The sequence below is a fragment of the Dipodomys spectabilis genome, unplaced genomic scaffold, assembly GCF_019054845.1.
Source record: "Dipodomys spectabilis isolate Male_0828 unplaced genomic scaffold, ASM1905484v1 ptg000069l, whole genome shotgun sequence".
In the NCBI taxonomy this organism is placed as follows: Eukaryota; Metazoa; Chordata; class Mammalia; order Rodentia; family Heteromyidae; genus Dipodomys; species Dipodomys spectabilis.
Window position 1 is genome coordinate 19,290,936 of NW_024870746.1, and position 21,774 is coordinate 19,312,709.

The following is a 21,774-nucleotide window of genomic DNA, read 5'->3' on the forward strand; positions in this document are numbered from 1 at the left end:
ATCTAGGCTCAGAATGAGATGAACAGGATTTATTATCCACATTAAAATTATAATCTAATACTAGGGGAATTAATTATGCAAGAACCTGTTTTTTACTGCTTAACAAATGTATAAAATTATTGGGGCAACTTTATTTAGATATGACTAATGTTTAGAGGCTATCAAAGTGTGATGCCTGATGTGTATTGACTTATAAACATTACTAAGAGACCATACCTTTTTTTAAAACAAACATGTTTAACTTAATATGTTGATTTTATATATAACTTAGAATATCAAATACCTCTGTCTTTCAGCTTTGTATGAACTAGTAAGGTCATCAAACAGCTTGCCATTCATCTCCATTAGCGTTTTCAACACGTTATACACCAGTGCTACAATGGTTCTGAAATGAAAACAAGCCAGTCCTGGGTCACTGATACCAACAGAGGAATCATTCGTAACCCTGTTCTAAAATGGGCTAAATGCTGTCTGACATTATCATACTTAAAGCTGAGCTAAAAACGTTCTGGATCTTCATGTCTGTTACAATCTCGTATATGAAATCGTAGGTAATTTTAAAAGGTGAAAAAGAGGGCTGGGAAGGTGGCTCAGTGGTAGAGTGCTTGCCTTGCATGCCCGAGGCTAAACAAGCTATCACCTAGAAAGCAGTTTTAGTGTTCCAGTGAACAGTCCTAGGCGGGAGAATTACACCAAGTGTGCCATCCCAGTACAGAGAGTTTTGCGAGAAAGGGAAAATCTAGGCAAGGAAACAGATCTGAGCACTTGCTGGTAGCTGTGGCTGTGGTGGCGGTGGCAGTAGTAGTGGCCATTGCTGGCATACCTACAACACAGAGAGTCCTGGACAAATGTGCCAGACACAGCGAATGATCGGATTCTACCCAACACCAGCAAGAACTGACAAGGAGCAAGTATCTTCATCCTGCAGATCACAGACCAGAGAGGACCCAGGAACCAAGACACTGTCATGAGTAGAACCCTTACATAACAACACCACCTCAGGGAGCAGAGGAGGCAAGGTCAACCCAAGGCCCTGGGTTCGATTCCTCAGCACCACATAAGCAAAAAGAAAAAAGCCAGAAGTGGTGCTGTGGCTCAAGTGGTAGAGCGCTAGCCTTGAGCTGAAGAGCTGAGGGACAGCGCCCAGGCCCAGAGTTCATGCCCATTACCGGACCCAAAAAAAAAAAAAAAGGTGAAAAAGATCCAACTAGTATAGTTTGAAAGAAGGAAAGCAGAAAGCAGGATCAAGATAAGGATGTGACTGCAGGTAGACCATGTGTTTCACATATCCTGTGCCCTTAAGTCCTATAGCCTCTCCTGGAACTGTTGCCTATAGACTAGACTGGGAACAGATCTGTCAGCACAAGTCTGCATTACAGTAGTTTGTGTATTCTCCACAGATGACCAGCTGGTTTTTTCAATAGGCTTTGGCCACAGCTGGTACAGAATGTTGGAAGATGTGCTATTTTCAGTTGAAACTTAAGCCATATACTGAAATACACAGACATACGTACATTTCTAACTTTATTAAAAATGTGTATGTATACATTCTGTGTATAGAATATAACTGATGATGTTAACTTTTGATATAAGTTCCAAATCTGTATGTTGTTATATATGAGAAAATCAAATGCCAAAAAGGTTAGACAAGACAAGAAAAATGTGACCAACAAACATACGGAACTGGGCACCAGTGACTAATGCCTGTAATCCTAGCTACTCAGGAGGTAGAGCGCTCACCTTGAGCTGAAGTGTGCAGGGATAGCACCCAGGCCCAGAGTTCAAGCCCCACAACTGACAAAAAAACAAAAACAAAAACAAAAACTTACGGATTCCAGTGTTCTTTGGAAATTTTGTACAAACTGGCAAACATAATTGGCAGAATTTTATCAATGTTCTCTTCAATCAAACTAAGAATATATTCATTATTCCAAAAGTACAAGGCTCTTTCTGCAACCTAAAAGACAGAAAGGTCAAAATTCAAAGAGAAAGAAATGATGGTATAAAATGAGGAAGATGTCCTTGAAAACATACCTGAAAATGAGAACTGGAGACACACTTGGAGATCTGCTTAAAAAGTGGCTCTTCAATTTTTTTGAACTGTGTTGGTTCAATAACATCTAAGATTTCTTCAATTTCTCCTAAAAACATCACCTAAGTTAAAAAAATTTAAAAAACAATGTGACAAATTATGATACTAATTTATAAACTATATAACTGAGGTTTATCTACAAAATATAAATTGAGAAGCCAGGTACCAGTGGCTTCCACTGGTAATTATAGCTTCTCAGGAGGCTGAGATCTGAGACTCAGGTTCAAAGCCAACCCTGGCAGGAAAGTCTATGAACCGCTTGCTTATCTCTGGTTAGCCTCTAAAAAGCTGTAAGTAAAGCTGTATGGCTCAAGTGATAGAGCACTAGCCTTGAGCACAAAATCTCAGGGGCAGTGCCCAGGCCCTAGGCACTGGAACACACAAAAGTATGAACCAAGGAAAAAAGCTATGGGTGGCAGTTTCATAGTGTGCCAGATCTCCTTGCTTCTACCTATAGCACAGCAATACAGCCAGCCCCAAGCAGCAGGGTTACAGCCTTGTGATTGAAAGGTTCTACTGAAATGCACTACTTTCTTTCGTGAACAAAACCTACCTCTTTCTGACTGCATGTTTTGGGCCAAAATTTCAGCAGTCCTCTGATTACCTGAACAAAAATAGTATTGTTAAGTATCAGTAACAGTCAGATGGAAATATGGAAAAATATGCTTTTCATAATGAATGGTTATATAGACATTTCTCCTGTGACTAATCCATGAGTTTAATATAATTTCAATCAAATACTACTGAGTTGGATGCTAGTGGATCACGCCTATAAACCTAATTACTCAAAAGGCTAAGATCTGAGGATGATGTTTTGAAGCCAGCTCTGGCAGGAAAGCCCATGAGACTTTTATCTCCCAATCCCCCAAAATTAAAAAAAACAAAAAACAAAAAAAAAAACTATAAGCTAGCCTCGGGCTTTAAAAACAAAGCTCGGAGGGCTGGGAAGATGGCTCAGTGGTAGAGCGCTTGCCTTGCATGCCTGAGGCCCTGGGTTCGATTCCTCAGCACCACATAAGCAAAAAGAAAAAAGCTGGACGTGGCACTGTGGCTCAAGTGGTAGAGTGCTAGCCTTGAGCTGAAGAGCTGAGGGACAGTGCCCAGGCCCAGAGTTCAGGCCCCACGACCGGACCCCCCCCAAAAAAATAAATAAATAAAATAAAAATAAAAACAAAGCTCGGAGACAGTGCCCAAGCCCTGAGTTCAAGCCCCAGGACTGGCAAAAACAAACAAAACAAAAAACCCTTACCAAGGTTCAGTTTTTTATTTTTTTGTTCTTATTTAACCCCATTTCCTCATTTCTTGAAAGTTCAGTCCGTTTTCATGATAACTAGTCATCTTTTTACTCTCCTGAACCTTCATTTTATTATTACTATTATTTTTGGTCAGTCCTGGGGCTTGAACTCTGTCCCTGGGCTCTGTCCCTGAGCTTCTTTTGTCCAAGGCTAGTGCTCTATCATTTGAGCCACAGCTCCACTTCCAGCTTTTTCTGAATAGTTTATTGGAGATAAGAGTTTCATGAACTTTCCTGCCTGGGCTGGCTTTGGACCACAATCCTCAGATTTCAGCCTCCTGAGTAGCTAGGATTACAACCTTCATTTTTGTGGACAAAAGAAGTAGAGTTGCTAGGCACTGGTGGCTCATGCTTATAATCCTATTACCAGCACCCCTTTTAGCCCCTCCCCTCCAAAAAAAGAAAAGATATAGTATTATTATACTCTGGTAAAAGCCAACAGAATGCTATAATGAAATGTTATTACTTCCAACCAAATAAATATATATACAGAGCATTAATAGAACACTTACTGGTTCTGTCAGTGTTGTATCTTTCTCCAGGAACTGTACAACACAGTATGCTAGCTGAAAGGTAAGGTAAAGTTTACAAATATTGATGAGGAAAGTAACTTTTGGGATGCATTTTTTAATATTTAGCTAACAAAACCCTAGTTTACTTTGAGTTATAAAAGATGAATATACAATTATGTGAGTGCATCCAACTTTTTAATCCTACTAGTTACTTCTAGTTCAAAAAAGATACTTTTAGTAGTAATTTCTCACTGTAAAGTTAACCATCTCAAGTTAATGATTTAGTTCTCAGTAGCGGTTTCTACAGGTATGCTATGCTGATGTGTTATCTTCTAAATACTAAGAGACCAAAATCTTTTCTACCTAAGCTATATTGGTTAGAAGTAACGTTCTATAGGTGTGTAATTTATTCAAAGTCAGATAGCTAATTACATCAGGGCTTGGGCCAGATTATAAGCAAGCTTATTTTTTCTGTGTTAACTTTATTTTAGTGTGTGTGTGTGCGTGGCCAGTCTTAGAGCTTGAACTCAAGGCTTAGATGCCTCCAGTCCCTGACCTTTTTTGCTCAAGGTTAGCACTTTTATCACTTCAGCCACATTTCCAATTCCAATTCCGGCTTTTTAATGCAGAATTCGAGTTAAGAGTCTCACAGACTTTCCTGTGTTGGCTAGCTTCGAACTCTGATCATCAAACTTATTGAGTAGCTAGGATTACAGGTGTGAGCCACCAGTACCCGGCTTTATATTAACTTTTCTGACCTTACAGTGTTCTTATATGACTAAATACCACAACACTTTACAATACTTAGAGATTTATGTAACACTTTACCTAATAATTGTAATGAAATTTTGCTTTGTACAAAACAATTGCCATGATTCTCTCCACTTTCACTGATTCTCATGGTTTTACATGGAAAACTCTGGAACAGCAGTATTTGCAGTACATTGTTGCTAAAACATTAAGTTTCAAAACTAATTGTTAAAAAAAGCTAGCTCTCAATTAGCATATACATTGTCTAGAAATGGTGGCACTTTTTCTTGAGAAAGTAGTTAGTAAATAATATTTTAAATACTCTAAAAATCGGTTGTAGAAATAGTATGTATGTTATTTGAAATGTTTTTGAAAACTTACCTGAGCATGAAACAAAGCTAATCCTTTTGCAGTATGCATAGGAATAAGAACCTTCATTAGAAATTGTTTATGTTCTGCTTTCAGTGGCAATGCAAAGCCATTGATAATACTGGAGGGAAAGAAAGGTAGGGGAAGGTTAAGTAGTTATGACTTTGTTTCTACAAGGTGTCATGTCTGTGAGTAGACTGGTATGTGACAGTTCACCTTCAGATTCCTTTAGAAAGATTGATCCTATGAATTCTGCTCCTCTAAGTCACTCAATGATCCCCAGAGAAAATCAGGGCTGCCAACCACTGAGGGCTGCCAACCACTGCCTCAGTGCAATGTCTGCTTCACTTTGTGTGGACTATTTTTCCTCCTTAAAGGCAAGGAGAGTCAATGCCAGAGTATGTTAGAATTTTCAGTGTCCCAAATATAAATGGGTAGTTTTTTCCTTTGTTGTATAATCTGAAATTAAGAAGTAGTTTTCTCTGTAGTAATTTTCTAACTATTTAAAGGAGACTGAATTTTTTTAAAACAGCAGTCGAAGTTTCCATTTACTCAAGCTAAAAGTGTTATGTAGTGAATAAGAAAGGCAAAATGTTTTTACAAACAAAAGGATGGGCCGGGCACCGGTGGCTCACGCCTGTAATCCTAGCTACTGGGGAGGCTGAGATCTGAGGATCACGGTTCAAAGCCAGCCCACGCAGAAAAGTCCGTGAGACTCTTGTCTCCAATTAACCACCAGAAAACCAGAAGTGGTGCTGTGGCTCAAGCGGTAGCGCTCTCGCCTTGAGCTGAAGAGTGCAAGGATAGCACCCAAGCCCAGAGTTCAAGCCCCACAACCGACAAAAAACAAAAGGACAAGAGATTCTTAAAAAAAAACAAAAACATAAAAACACTGGTGGGTCAGGAATCTGTATCTATACAAGTATTAATGTAACAATCAAACACTCATAGTTTCTCTCTTCCCAACCACAACCTGAAAATTCATATGCAATATAGCAAGATCAAGCGTAAAACATACCAGAGCTTCATAGCAGGAAGGCTGCTCTGACAGATCTTGTAAAGGAATGCTGTAATATGCTGACCCGTTTAAACTCATAATTTAAAAACTTCATAATCTAAAAGCTAAGTCTTAGTTCTGTCTTTCTGTGATGCTGGGGATTGAACCTGAGGCCCTGTGTTGTGCTCTACATTTAAGCTCTAAAATGGGAAATTATTTCTTTAACTCTAACTAAAATGTTTGTACAAATGTTCAGTTACTTAATTCTTAAAAAAAAAAATTCAACCTGACCTACCTTCCTAGTATTTCAAGAAGTTCAGCAACACCATTGAAATGTTCTGTTTCATATATAAACCTGAGTTTAAAATAGAGAGGTGGAATAAAAATCAAATGTCAGAAAACGTCATCAAACAGGCAAGGCAAATCAATCCCAAGGGCAACATTAAGAAACACAGGCTTTAGGCTGATTTTCTTTGTAAGCTATTTTGCTCAAAATCACTTAATTCATAGTGATCTAAAAACAGCTATTTACTATTAAGTCATGTATACCTTTGCTAGAACTTGCTTTTGTAAGATGACAGCATGTCATTTCACCTGGTATACTGCATTTTTCCTTAGTAATGTATATGTAAAAGAAAGATTTGCTCAAAGAAACCTGTATTCATAGGAAAATACAAGAGAAAATTCAGTTGTTTAGAAATTTCTCTAGACCTCACATGACATTTGCTGCCTCACTTTCCAAGATTAAGATCTCCTTTAAAGCATGAACCTCAAACCCAAATGATAAAGCAAGACAAAACAGCTGTCACACATGGCCGAAGTGAACTTAGGAGGTGATGGAAGCCTGGAGGAAGATTCTTCCTGGAGAAGCTAGCCAGCACTCATCTCAGTGTTGTAACATGGGCGCACTAGCCTAATTTCCTAGGTCTTCAATTAACCTGAAATGTGAGTGTAAATGTGAAACTGCATTATGTGAGGCAAATATTTTAACAGATTAACATGCATGAAGTAGTAAATGATATGAACTTAATGGTCAAAAAAAATCCAAAGAGCCAGGCACTGGTGGCTCACTCCTGTAATCCTAGCTATTAAGGAGGCTGAGATCTGAGGATAACAGTTCAAAGCCAGCCTGGGCAAGGAAAGTCCATGAGTGTCTAATCTCCAATTAACTACCAGAAAACTGGAAGTGGTGCTGTGGATCAAGTGGCAGAGCGCTCCCTTTGAGCTGAAGAGCTCAGGGACAGCACCCAGGCCCAGAGTTCAAGCTCTACAACCAACCAAAATAAAATCCAAAGAAAGTATTTCTACAAGCTGTTGGGTTTAAGCAATACTTATACAAGAAAATCTTTTAAACAAAAAGCCCAAAGAAACAGAAAACCATTTCTCTAAATAAGTTGTTCTCTCAATAAACCTTAATTGGTATTACCTATCAAAAATGGTCCTCATTGTTACTATCCATTAGTAAAACTGCAAGTTACCAGTTTATAAAAGCTAAGATGCAACAAAGGATATTTGTACTATAGGTAAATTTTTTTAGTTAAAAAATTCAGTTTAATTTGCAGATTCAGATAAGTGTGTTTGTGAGTGTGTGTGTGTGTGTGTGTGTGTGTGTGTGTGTGTGTGTGTGTGTGTAGGGGTTGCAATATATAAATATATAATTTACCTGAGGAAAATGTTGTTAATTTGTTTTCTGATGAATGCTCTTAATCCAAGAAATTTCCCATAAATTCGATGCAGTACAGTCTTCAGGAAGTCACGTTCTCTGGGATCTTCACTATCAAAAAGCTCCAGGAGCTTTAAGAAAAATCTGAGAAATTACTTCTAAAAAATAATCGAGCTAAAATGACTTTTTTTCTATTACTGATTTCAAGATTATCCATGAAATCTTCTACAATGTTCTTTAAAAAATTCTACCTTAGGGCTGGGAAGGTGGCTCAGTGGTAGAGTGCTTGCCTTGCATGCCTGAGGCCCTGGATTCGATTCCTCAGCACCACATAAGCAGAAAAAGCTGGAAGTGGCACTGTGGCTCAAGTGGTAGAGCGCTAGCCTTGAGCTGAAGAGCTGAGGGACAGCGCCCAGGCCCAGAGTTCAGGCCCCACGACCGGACCAAAAAAAAAAATTCTACCTTATCAGATTTAAGTTATTCATGTAAATAAATGGGGTAAAGTTTAGGGAGCATTTTATCAATTTTATATTTTTTTAATGACAAATTAAAACCAGGTGTGGTGGCTCACACCGATAATCCCAGCTACCTTGGAGGCAGAAATCAGGAGGATAGCAGTAGCAGCAGTTCAAGGTTCAGCCCAGGCAAAGAGTTCAAGACACCATCTCAACCAATAAACAGCTGTGTGTGGTAGTACATGCTTGTCATCTTAAGCCACATGGGAAGCATAAATGGGAATATTACAATCCAGACCAGCTGGGGCAAATACATGAAACTCTACTCAAAAAAAAAAAAAAAAAAATCAAAAAACAAAAAGGACTTGGAGAAAAATGGACTTCTAAAACACCTGCCTAGCAAGTGCCAGGCCGGAGTACTGTGTGGGTAGGGACACACAACACAAAGATATAAATACTTCAAAAAAACTAGGATGATTTGACTTATCATAGATTTATTATTAATTCAGTATTAATAAAGTATTAAGTATTAATGGGGCTGTTGCCCAAACTGACCTCAAACTCTCCATCCTCTTAGTCTCTAGAATGCTGAGATTTAAAATCTTAAGCTTTTAGATTGTGTCATCCAATAATAAAGTTTTTTTTTAATGTAGCTGTATAAATATATGTAGGTAATAAAAATTGTTGCCAGGCACTGATGGCTCACGCCTATAATCCTAGCTACTCAGGAGGCTGAGATCTGAGAATCACATTCAAAGCCAGCCCTGGCAGGAAAGGCCGTGAGACTCTTATCTCCAATAAACCACTCAGAAAAACGGGAGTGGCGCTGTGGCTTAAGTGGCAGAGTGCTCGCCTTGAGCTGAATTGCTGAGGAACAGTGCCCAGGACCAGAGTTCAAGTCCTATGACTGACAAAATAAATAAAAATTGTCATGGAATTTTACATTCTCAACTTTGGTAATGATAATTAGACGAGGGGCAAGCCTCAAACCTCATCAGTTCTTATTACACATCTATCTCAAACCCAAATAGATGCAACAAGGGTAGTGACAACTTAAAATCATATTTACACATCCCCAACCCAAGTGACATGCTTGTAACTGGCTACAGGTCAAGACATTAGGGCTCTGGCAAAAAATATGTCTACAACATAAAAATTTACCATAATAGACATGATACATTTTGCTCAAATTACTAGAAACTCACTTTACACTCAAATTCATGTTCTGATTCTGGGTTTACTTAAAAGATACTTCCACACTAATAAAAAGGGACCCTTTTTAAAGTCATGTTTAGTTGTTAAAGTCATGTTTAATTTACAGATAAACATTTAATACATCTCCCCTCCCCCCCCTTCCAGTCCTGGAGCTTTAACTCAGGGCCAGAGTAGTGTTCCTGAGCTATTTTGCTCAATTTGGTCAAGGCTAGCATTCTACCACCATAGCTCCAGTTTTACTTTTTTTGGTGATTAATTGGAGATAAGGGTCTCATGGATTTTCCTGCCCAGTCTGGCTTCGAATGAAGATCCTCAGATCTCAGCCTCCTGAGCAGTTTGGATTATAGGCATGAGCTACCAGCACCTGGCTACAAGTTTATGGGGAACTATTTTTAGACACTATAATTAAATGAGTAATCTAGGCATTTTGATGAAACACACAATGCTAGTTGTCAAGAAACCTATTTCTTATTCTGGCTATGATACTAATATCAAACTGCTTTTAAGGGTAGATCATAACCTCTGAGCTTATATGTATGTCTTCATCAATAAAACAGGGAAGTCCCTTCCTTCCTTCCATCCTTCTTTTTCTTTCTTTCCATTTTTGGTACCAATTCTGGGGCTTGAACTCAGCTTCTGGGCACTATCCGGACACCCCCCACCCCAAAAAAAAAAAAAAAAACCACAAAACAAAACATTGTCTTATGGGGCTGGGAAGGTGGCTCAGTGGTAGAGCGCATGCCTTGCATGCCTGAGGCCCTGGGTTCGATTCCTCAGCACCACATAAGCAAAAAGAAAAAAGCCAGAAGTGGCGCTGTGGCTCAAATGGCAGAGTGCTAGCCTTGAGCTGAAGAGCTGAGGGACAGTGCCCAGGCCCAGAGTTTAGGCCCCACGACCGGACCACCAAAAAAAACAAAAAAACATAAAACAATTTAGGATTGGCTAGGATGACTTGATTGACTACTCACAAATTTTCAAACTTAGTTCACTTTTTTCCCTACTTGGCAAGGATATTATGTGCTTTCAAAATAATGTTTAAAATCTGGAAGTCAGGTCTACTTTAATCACAAGTTAATAGATTATTAAGATGAATATAAGAAAAACAAGAGTTCCTTACCTGCTGTACAAATTTCTGATCAATGTATCGTTTTGCAATGCTAGGCTGGAAATCAGGGCTCTCCAAAAATCTCAAGAAGAATTCATACACCAACTATGAGAGAAAGTCAAATAAAAAAAGCTGTGATACTGCCTTTAAAACTCTTCCCTAAGTTATAGTTGCTATAAAAAAAACAAACACATTTCCTTCAGCAACTTAGACGACTTCTGATTTCAGTGTAAAATATGAGTTTGTTTATAATAGTTTCCAACACTATATACAGTTTAGTCTTTAAGCCAGTAAATTTTGAAATTTATTGCTTTACAGTATTGTTGAAAGATGTTAAATTACATAAAAGCTAGAAACAGTGACATTGCCAACAGAGTATGTAATTTAAGATGGTGACTGCTTTTGATCCTCACAGCAACATGTTTGTCCCCAGGTGGGCTTCTAACTTACCTCAATTTCATCTCTAGGGTTCCATAAACAGAGTCAGGAACCTTCAGATAAGAAGGGGCAGTTTTGGGGCTGGGAAGGTGGCTCAGCGGTAGAGCGCTTGCCTTGCATGCATGAGGCCCTGGGTTCGATTCCTCAGCACCACATAAGCAAAAAGAAAAAAGCCGGAAGTGGTGCTGTAGCTCAAGTGGTAGAGCGCTAGCCTTGAGCTGAAGAGCTGAGAGACAGTGCCCAGGCCCAGAGTTCAGGCCCCATGACCAGACCCAAAAAAAGAGAGAGGGGGCAGTGTTAAAAAAAAAAAACCAATAACAAAAAACAAGTTTCGAAAAAAAGACTGTAGTGTGAAAAAATTAAATTGAAGGAGCCTGCCCTCTCTCTGTGTAGGAAACAACCAAACTCTGTTTAAGTACAGGGCTAAAGAAAGAATGTCTGCACTACAGCACATAAACCAAGTGTGAGAAGACCTTCTGTTTCATGAGTGCCACCAAAGTGAATACCTGTTACTACAAACCAGAGTTAAAAGTATCATTGGGGCCAGGCACTGGTGGCTTACAGGCTACTCAGGAGGCTGAGATCTGAGGATCATGGTCCAAAACCATCCTGGATAGGAAAGTTTGTGAGACTCTTGTTTTTGGGGGTTTTTTTTGGGTCCGGTTGTGGGGCCTGAACTCTGGGCCTGGGCGCTGTCCCTCAGCTCTTCAGCTCAAGGCTAGCACTCTACCACTTGAGCCACAGTGCCACTTCCGGCTTCTTTTTTCTGCTTATGTGGTGCTGAGGAATTGAACCCAGGGCCTCATGCATGCAAGGCAAGCGCTCTACCACTGAGCCACCTTCCCAGCCCAAGTTTGTGAGACTCTTATCTCCAATTAACCACCAGAAAACCAGAAGTGGTACTGTGGCTCAAGTGCTAGAGTACTCACCTTGAGCTGAAGAGCTTAGGGACAGCACCCAGGCCCAGAGTTCAAGCCCCATGACTGACAAATAAAATAATAAACAAACAAACAACATTGGGTATGGAATGGAGGGGGAAATTGGGGGAAAGCAAAGGGAGTGCCATTGCTGAAGAAGCATTGTACTCATAACCTGACTTATGAAATTGTAACTCCTTAATAACAATAAAAAATACCCCAAAGTAACATTTGGGGCAGGGGACTGTGACTTAAGTGGTAGAGCACCTGTCTAGTAAGCATGAAACCCCAGTACAAGAAATAGAGTGCTCATGCACTAAGTAAAACCCACCCAAAAGCAATATAGACCTGAGTCCTATTATTCACTACAGAAAACACATTTTTCTACTTGAGTTGAATGTGATGTGAATAAATACAGTTGTTGGTTATGCTTTTCATTTCTGATGCAGTAAAGAGTTAGAGTTAAGGTGTTCTCATAGCTTTTCACTCAAGACTGGTGTACTCTTTTGAGCCACAGCTCTACTTGTGACTTTTTGCTAGTTAACTGGAGAGAAGAGTCTCTCAGATTTGCCTGGCTTTGATCCAGAATCCATTAGAGCTCAGCCTCTTGAGTAGCTCAAATACAGATGTGAGCCACTGGTGTCTGGCTAACAGGATCTTACTAGATAGCCCAACCTGGTATGAGTTTGTGATCCTCCTGTCTCCGTCTCTGGTGTGTTGACATTACAGGTATGCACTACCATGCCTGACTCAAACTGGGTTTGTTTAATGTATCTTTGCTCAACTAGAGAAAGGTAGCAATGCATATAAGATTACCTAACCTTATTTATTGTACATTAAGGATGTGACAAGAGTTAGAAAGTTTTTATTTATGGATAATTTTTATAGACTAGCAACTAGCAATTTTGCTTTGGGATACAAACTGCAAAAATAAACAAGGCATGATGCAGAGTGCAGTCTCAAGTAGACTGTTAATGTAATTTTGTTGACAGGACCACTTATGCAGTATGTTTTCCTTTCCTTTTTCTTTTTTTCAGTACTGGGGTTTGAATTCTGAGCTTTGTGCTTGCTAGACAAGCACTCTACCATCTGGCCTACAACTCCTTTTGCTTTAGTTATTTGAAACATAGGTTCTTCTCCCTCTCCCCCACCTCCTCTCCTCTCTTGCCCCTCTCTTTTCTCTTCCCTCCCTTCTGCCCCTACCCTCTCCCCCTCCCTCCCTGGACTGGCCTTGAACCAGGATATACCTGATTTCCATCTCTCAAGAGGTTGGGCTTGGGGCTGGGAAGGTGGCTCAGCGGTAGAGCGCATGCCTTGCATGCCCGAGGCCCTGGGTTCGATTCCTCAGCATGACATAAGCAAAAAAAGAAAAAAGCCGGAAGTGGCGCTGTGGCTCAAGTGGTAGAGCACTAGCCTTGAGCTGAAGAGCTCAGGGACAGCGCCCAGGCCCAGAATTCAGGCCCCACGACCGGACCCCCCCCCCCCAAAAAAAAAAGGTTGGGCTTACAGGTGTGAGCTATATACCTGGCCTTCAAGACCAGACTGGGTAATACAGTGAGAGACTCTGTCTCAGGTAACAAAGCTAACTACACACATAAAAAGAACTGAAAGAATAATTAAAAACTACTCAAAATATCAAAGCAATGAAACTATTTCTAAGTTTTATATATGGATAAAAATGTTTTTTTTCTGTATAATTATGTCCTGAATTAGGCTATGATCCCTATCAGTTTTTATTCTTAGCATAATTCAAGTAGTTAAAATACAGAATTTGGCCAAAAATATGTAAGATACTAGCCTAATTTTTTTTTCCTGTTTGGGAGTTTAAATTTAAGGCCTTGTGCTTGCTAGGCAGATGTTTTACCATTAGAGTTATATCCCCAGCCTCTTTTTTTGCTTTAGTTATTTCCCAGGTTGAATATTACATTTTTGCCTAGGCCAGCCTCAGACTGTGATCCTTCTATCTAAACTCTTCCATGTAGCTGGAGTCCCAGGCATGAACCATCATGCTCAGATGTCTGTACATCTGAGGGGGAGGGGGGCACAGCTCACAAACCCCAGGTAGGTCTCAAACTGTGATCCTCCCAAGATCTTCCTTCCAACAGCTCAGGGTTGTAGGAGCAAGCCACCATACCCTGAGATCTTTCAATTCCCTAAAATAGCTATTTCTAAAAAGGTCTACGATTTAGTACCATACATAATTTATTTTTTTGTTGTTTGGAGATGGGAGGAGGCATCTTATTACACTTCCTGCTCTAGTTTTGAACTCATGGCTTAAGCAATGCTCCAGCCTCAGCTTCCCAAGTAGCGAACCACAGGCATCAGCCACTGTATCTTGCTCTACATCATTATTTTTTATTAGCATGCACTAGATGTACAAGAGGAATTTCCCTGGGACGTATTCACACATGTATACAATGCATCCTGAGAAACCTCGCCTCCTTTATCATTCTCCCCTTCCCACTCCTCCTCCTTAAAATGACTTCAACAAGTTGAACTGTTCTATTGTCATACATGCAAATAAGCTACCATGACCACATTATCCTCCTTTGCCCTCTTCATTAGCCCTCTCCTCCCACTGGCATCTACCCCTTGCAGCTGTGTCTATTTTACTTTCCTGCCAGTATTTTTTTAGTGCATATTGATTGCATTTTTTTTTTGTATGTCGTGGGGCTTGAACTCGGCTTAGGCGCAGTCCCTCAGCTCTTCAGCTCAAGGCTAGCACTCTACCACTTGAGCCACAGTACCCCTTCTGGCTTTTTCTGCTTATATGGTGCTGAGGAATCGAACCCAGGTCCGCATGCATGCAAGGCAAGCGCTCTACCACTGAGCCACCTTCCCAGCCCATGCATATTGATTTCACTATGGAGTTTCCTTATATATAAATTGAATTGTCTGTGACACTAAAATAATTAATAAAAAAAAATTATTACACAGTCTGGAATCTATTCCATGCTAGTACCTTTCCATTAGCTAAAACTTGGTATTCAGAAAATTGTTATTATATTGTCTTCAGCATGTAGAAAGAAAAGCACTTAGGAAAGAAAAAAATAATTTTAAACTCCTATGCAATAATAATAGATATGTACTAGTACATGGAAATTAAAAGACATCATCAGTACCTTGGTACTGAAAACTACTTACCTACTTTCCTTTCTCCTTCCCCTCTCTTCCTCTCTTCCTCCCTTCCTTTCCCTTCCTTCCCCCCTTTCCTCCTTCTCTTCTTCCCTCCCACCCCTACTCCCCTACTTTCTTTTTTTGGTAGGTCATGGAGTTTGACTCAGGACCTTTACTTAAGGCTAGTGCTCTACCACTTTGAGCCACTGTATCACTTCTAGTTTTCTGGTGGTTAGTTAAAGGTAAGAGTCTCACAGATTTTCCTGCCCAAGCTGACATTGAACCATGATACTCAGATCTTAGCTTTCTGAGTAGCTGGGATTATAGGCATGATCCAATGGTACACTGCTCGAAAACATATCCCTTCTGTTCCTTTCTCCTCTATCTCTTTAGTCCAGTACTCATGATTATTTCCATTACAACATGAAAAGAAGTTAAAGAGGGATAAATTACAAATTATCATTTTTTAGAAAATTCATGAAAAGGCTCAAAAAAATAAAACAACGATTAAATTCATATTCCTAGCATTAGGATCTGATAAGCAAAGTATAAAATGTAAGCTGCTAGTGCAAAACAAAAATATCCAGGTGAATTAACTCCAAGCACATTTATAACAGGGGAGGAAACTTTTATGGATAAATTTCTTTTCCAGTGTGCTAATTTCTGAAATCTCAATAATTAGGACATCTTTAATATTACACTACAAAAAACTTAAAATGGTTAAGTATGTAGCTATAATGTATTAACAAACCTATAAATCATCTCGCTTACTTAAGTGTTTAATAGTTTCTGGTATCATTAAATATTTGTCAACTTTAAAAAACTGCATGCCAAATTGTAGTAAGTTGGAAGATTTGAATATATATTGAGGGCAGATGCCTTTTAATGAAGGGATCATGGACAAATTTTTTTGGCAGTACTGGGGTTTGAACTCAGGGCTTCAGCTCGCTAAGCAGGTGCTTTGCCACTTGTGCTAGCCCATATCTCCCCTTTTAGCTTTAGCTAGTTTTCACACAGGGTTTCATAAATTTTTCACTTGGTTTAAATAATCACATTTGAAACAATCTGTCACCTCCTAAAACATGGAGAATCACTTTGTTTCAGGGAATTTAAAATACAACTTCAAATTATACCACTGAAAAATGGAAAGCATATTGTTTATTTGGCTGAATTTCCATGAACATATGAAAATATCCTAATGAAAAAATATATTTTCAAAAATAGTAAAACTATGGAGTCTCCTTCACTGTATTCAATGACATATGATTAAAAAGTCACATCAGCTAATGAGAATTTCGTTCTTTGAAAACCTTTACATGGTTAAATATAGTATCTCTAATTTTTTTTATGAACCATAGCACAAAATGTCAGCTAAACCTGTGTACAGTTATATAAAAAATAATTTGCTATTTCAGATTTTCTAATTCTGTAAACTCTAATGTGCTGGTAAGTCTTAAAATTATTTTCAGCATTCACTAATCCAACACTGCTCTTCCATTTTATATGGATCTGTAGGTGCTAGACAGAATAAATTAAAAAACAATGTGGCAGACTATTGCCTAAAGTATCCTAAGTTGTATAGAATGCAGATTTCTCTCTTGATTTTAATTTTTGCAAAATTAAAACCCAACAAGCAAGAAGATGTGTTCCAGAGATGGAGTGGCAGAGTAGGCACTTCAGTGAACTTACTCTCCTATAAAAACAAAAGAAGCCAGCTGCTGGTGGCTCATATCTGTAATCGTAGCTACTCTGTAGCTGAGATCTGAGGATCACAGTTCAAAAGCTAGCCAAGGTAGGAAAGTCCATGAGACTCTTATCTCCAATTAACCACCAGAAAACCAGAAGTAGAGCTGTGGCTCAAAGTGGTTCAATGTCAGCTTGGGCAGGAAAGTCTGTGAGACTCTTACCTCCAACTAACCACCTTAAGCAAAAAGTTCAGAGACAGTGCACTGGCCCTGAGTTCAAGCCCCACAACCAACAAGAGAGAAAAAAAAAAAAAGCCCAATTCTGATCTCGCAAAATAAAGATTAAGTAGATGTAAAGATAGGTCATGCAAGATGATCCAGCTTGAGGTGGAGAAAGAAACGAGAACAATGGAAATGAACAGAAATCATCCAGAGACCTGTAGGAGAATATCAGTTGTAGCCACATAAGAGAGCCAGAAAAGAGAGAAATAAGACAGAGAGAATTTTTAAATAATGGCCTCAACAACTTAGTTGATAAAAACTATTAACTTACACAATTAACCAATCAAAACTCAACAAAGTAAAGTCAAAGGGATCCACAACTAGATGTATCATAATCAAATTGATGACAGAGAAAACAAGTAGGAGGAGAAAAACGACTCTACATGCATTATGAAATCCTTAAGACAGTGAATTGCTGGTCATCAGAAAACATGGAGGCAAGAAGACAAGTGGGATGACAGCTCCAAAATGTTTTCCTTTAAAAAAGAAGGAGAAACCGGGTTCACATGGTAGCCCTGGTGGCTCACACCTACAATGCTAGCTACTTAGAAGGCTGAGATCTGAGGATCATGGTTCAAAGCCAACCCAGGAAAGAAAGTCCCTGAGACTCTTATCTCCAATAAACTATCTGAAAACTGGAAGTGGTGCTGTGGTTCAAGTGGTAGAGAGCTTGCCTTGAGCTGAAGAGCGCAGGGATAGCACCCAGGCCCAGAGTTCAAGCCCCACAACCCAAAAAAAAAAAAAAAGAGAGAGAGAGAGAGATAAAGAAAGCTGGGCATCAGTGCCTGTAATCTTAGCTATCCTAGAAGGCTGAGATCTCAGGATCACAGTTTGAAGTCAGCCCAGGCAAGAAAGCCCATGAGACTCTTACCTCCAATAAACTACCAAAAAGCTAGATGTAGAACTGTGGCTCAAGTGGTAGAATGCTAGCCTTGAGTGCTCAGGCAAAGTACCCAAGCCCTCAGTTCAAGGCCAAAAATAAAAAAAGGAGAAATTTAAGACATTCCTAGATAAACACAGAGAAGTTAACACTAGCAGTTCTGCCCTACAAGAAAAACTAAAGGAATTCTTTCAAGCTGAAATAAATGATACCACTGAGTATCTCGAATCCATAGAGAGAAATGAAGATTCCATGTGAATGTGACTATATAGATGAAGATAAAAGATGGTATGAATACTGTTATTGCTGGGGATGTGGCTCAGTGGCAAAGTGCCTGCCTAGCATGTTTGTATGAGACCCTGAGTTCAAGCCTCAGCAGTGAGTGTAGGATACCCATGCACAGTTATTTGTAACTCTCTTATTTCCTCCTTTACAAGGCAATCACATAAAACAATTGCAAAGACAGTTGGTGGGCATATAATGTACCAAGACATATATGACAATATCCCACACAAAGGCAAAGTCCACTAGCAAGACAGTCTGAAAAGCAAAGAAGAAAAAAAATATAGAAAAGCAAAAAGAAATAGACAATTCAACAATAATAGCTGGAGACGTCAGTATCTCACTTTGAGCAGGACAGATCGAGATGAACAAGGTAGCAGAACACTTGAACACTATAAACCAACTATGCCTAGCCTATTGTTACAGAATGCCCCACTCAAGGATAGAACACATTCTTTTCAAGCACATAGGCAACATTCTCCAGAAGAGAGTATATTAGGCCACAAAATTAAAAAAAAAAATCGCACAAAATATTATTATCCAAAAATGAAATAAAATCGGGAACCAGTAATCTAAGAAAATTTATGAAAGTCATAAATAGGTAGAATTAGATAACATATGCCTAAATAACTAATGGACATTAGAAAATATTTTTAGAGAAGCAAAGACAACATATCAAAATTTATGGGAAATGAATATTCAAAGAAAACTTATACTTGAATGTTTATAACAATCCTAGGTCACAATAGCCAAAAGGTAGAAATAAGTCAATGCTGAATAACAAATGAATAAAAACTGTAGAGTATCCACAAAATGTAATAGTATTCACTCATAAAAGTTTTTTTTTTTTTTTTTGTCTGTCGTGGGGCTTGACCTCTGGGCCTGGGTGCTGTCCCTCAGCTCTTCAGCTCAAGGCGAGCACTCTACCACTTGAGCTACAGCGCCACTTCCGGTTTTCTGGTGGTTTATTGGAGATAGGAGTCTCATGGTCTCTCCTGCCCGGGCTGGCTTTGAACCGCGATCCTCAGATCTCAGCCTCCTGAGTAGCTAGGATTACAGGCGTGAGCCACCAGTGCCCCGCACACTCATAAAAATAAAAGGAGTTACTGACTCAAGCTACAACATGGATCAACTCTGAATACAAGTAAAGGAACATGAAAGATCATAAATTGTAATTTATCTAAAATAGGAAAGTAGATCTCCAGAGACAGAAGGTAAATTAGTGCTTGTCACAGGCCTAGAAGAAGGAGCAATGAGGAGTGTTAAAGTGAGTGCTAGTTACAAAGGTGTTTTCATATGGGGTGATAAAAAGTTCTAGAACCAAACAGTGATAATGGCTGCACAGCATCGTGAATGTACTTTCTTTTTTTATATTTTTTATTGTAAAGTTGCTGTACAGAGGGGTTATAGTTACATGAATGTGAATGTACTTAATGTCACTGAATTATATACTTTAAAATGGTTTAAATAGCCAATAAATGTATTTTGTCATAATAAAACAATAAAAATCACAATTTAGGGAAAATAAAACATTAAGAAAACACATTAAAAGGCAAAGACATAGAAACTCAATCAACACAATACTGCAATGTGAACATGCTTAGGTTCCATACTTGTATGTGAGGCCATGAGGCCTCAAGCGTGGGTTCATCCTCTTCTGGGTCAAAATCTGGGTTATCACTTGGAGGAAGAGTACGGAAGATGTTAGCACTGATCTGTAAAGAAAAGTAAATTTAGATTCATGTTCTCTGTTGTATAACTGAATTTAATAGTGGGAAATAAAATGTCCTTAAGATCATGTTACTTAAGAAAAAAGTTAAGTTGTGGCTATAAATTTAGCTCAAAAACTTATAAATTTCATTAAGGTATAGTGGCAGGCATTTGTCTCTGTCTTCTCTATCCAGTAATTCTCACTTCCTTAGCCCTCAAACTTCTGAAGATTACAGCTCACATTTAGATTCTTCTTCCTTAATTTATCAGTTTTTCTTAACAAATGAGGGGAGGGGAAAAGAAGAGAAGAATCTGGGAAGAAAAAGGGCAAAATTTCTAATGTTTCCTGTTTCTAACACGATTCTTTGTATCTTTCCACACCTCTCATGTTCTATACCTATAAACAAAAAAAGTAATTATCAGCCCGGCACCAGTGGCTCGCACCTGTAATCCTAGCTACTCAGGAGGCTGACATCTGAGGATCACAGTTCAAAGCCAGCCCAGGCAGAAAAGTCCATGAGACTCATCTCCAGTTAACCACCAGAAAACCGGAAGTGGCACTGTGGCTCAAGTAGTAGAGTGCTTGCCTTGAGCTGAAGAGCTCAGGGACAGCACTCAGGCCCAGAGTTCAAGACTCATGACTGACTAAAGATAAAAAAAAAAAAAGTAAATATCCCTATTGTACATGCATAGTTGCACTGAGGAAGAGGAGGAGGTGTAAAATGCCTACACTACTATTACAGTTTAAACACTTCATGATTTTGTCTACTACATACATTTTACCTACTCTGAGATTCTGCAAAGGCATTTCCCAATTTCTCTGAAATCAGGAACTGCTTTGAGATTCTTCATCTTAGATTCAATGAAACAGTATTTATAATGTCATCCTTTGCTTCCTTTGCCTCAGCACTAAGGTAACCATACATCCTTTCTAACAAAAATAGATATACTCCCAGTCCACAATTCTGTGTGTGTGTGTGTGTGTGTGTGTGTGTGTGTGTGTCTCTCTCTCTCTCTCTCTCCCTGGAACTCTCTTCCTGGAACTTCAGGGCCTGGGCACTGTCTCTGAGCTTTTTAGCTCAAAGCTAGCACTGTACTACTTGAGCCATGCTCAACTTTTGTTTTTTTGGTAGGTAATTAGAGATAAACACCAACTTAAGATTAGAGTCTACTATTTTCCTGCCACGCTGGCTCTGAATACTAATACTGAGATTGCAGCCTCCTTATCATTAGTAGCTAGGAGTACTATGGCCCAACCCACAATTCCTTTAAAAATGAACAGACTGACATACCAAATACTTTCATCTGAGAGATTTGAGGCAAACTATTTGAAGAACAGAGAGCAATGTTTGATAGTACAAACAAGTTTCCAAATATTTTATGAAATGGCACCTGGGGTAGGCAAATAATTGCTAATATTATTACCATAGTCATAACTCATATGAAGCAATAAACTTAGAACTTCATTAGTTAGAACTCAAAGCCAGTGTTAAGGGTAAAATTGATCAGTGGTTTGGACATCAACTTCTCAAAGAGAAGCAGAAGGCTGTAAGTAGAATTTGAAAAGGGAAAAATATCTCATAATTGTTATCAATAAAAGTTAACTTTATAGGCACCAACAAAGTTATCTATCTGTATGTAACAAGTTTCAAAGTATAGGATTCCTTTCAAACCCGATTTCCTAGCTTTTCACTAGTCTTCTCTTCCTCCTTTACACATTTTCTCTTAGTGACTATTCACCCTTACATCTGTCAATCTGAATAATATTGAGCCTATATATTTCTCAACATCTAAGTTTAAGATATGCACTATCTCATATGGTGGTCATGGAAGTGGAGGAGTGGCTCAAGTGGTAGAGCGCTAACCTTGAGCTTTAAATAAAGCTCGGGGACAGCATCCAGGCCCTAAGTTCAAGTCCTAGGACTGGCACAAAAAGGGAAAAAAATTGCTTTAAAAAATATGGCAAGGGCTGGGAAGGTAGCTCAGTGGTAGAGTGCTTGCCTTGCACGCC

General features: G+C 39.0%; 1 protein-coding gene across 1 annotated transcript in view; it reads right to left on the reverse strand.

Moving 5' to 3' along the window:
- Nucleotides 1-21,774, reverse strand: part of Ppp2r5a (protein phosphatase 2 regulatory subunit B'alpha) — a 60,793-nt gene that overhangs the window by 2,721 nt on the left and 36,298 nt on the right. The window contains exons 3-12 of the mRNA XM_042681802.1: nucleotides 19,667-19,768; nucleotides 10,465-10,557; nucleotides 7,678-7,808; nucleotides 6,310-6,369; nucleotides 5,030-5,138; nucleotides 3,899-3,952; nucleotides 2,646-2,696; nucleotides 2,035-2,154; nucleotides 1,830-1,957; nucleotides 284-385 (exon numbers count right to left, since the gene is read on the reverse strand). Of these exons, the coding sequence (XP_042537736.1) occupies nucleotides 284-385; nucleotides 1,830-1,957; nucleotides 2,035-2,154; nucleotides 2,646-2,696; nucleotides 3,899-3,952; nucleotides 5,030-5,138; nucleotides 6,310-6,369; nucleotides 7,678-7,808; nucleotides 10,465-10,557; nucleotides 19,667-19,768 (950 nt within the window). The remainder of the gene's footprint in view (nucleotides 1-283; nucleotides 386-1,829; nucleotides 1,958-2,034; nucleotides 2,155-2,645; nucleotides 2,697-3,898; nucleotides 3,953-5,029; nucleotides 5,139-6,309; nucleotides 6,370-7,677; nucleotides 7,809-10,464; nucleotides 10,558-19,666; nucleotides 19,769-21,774) is intronic.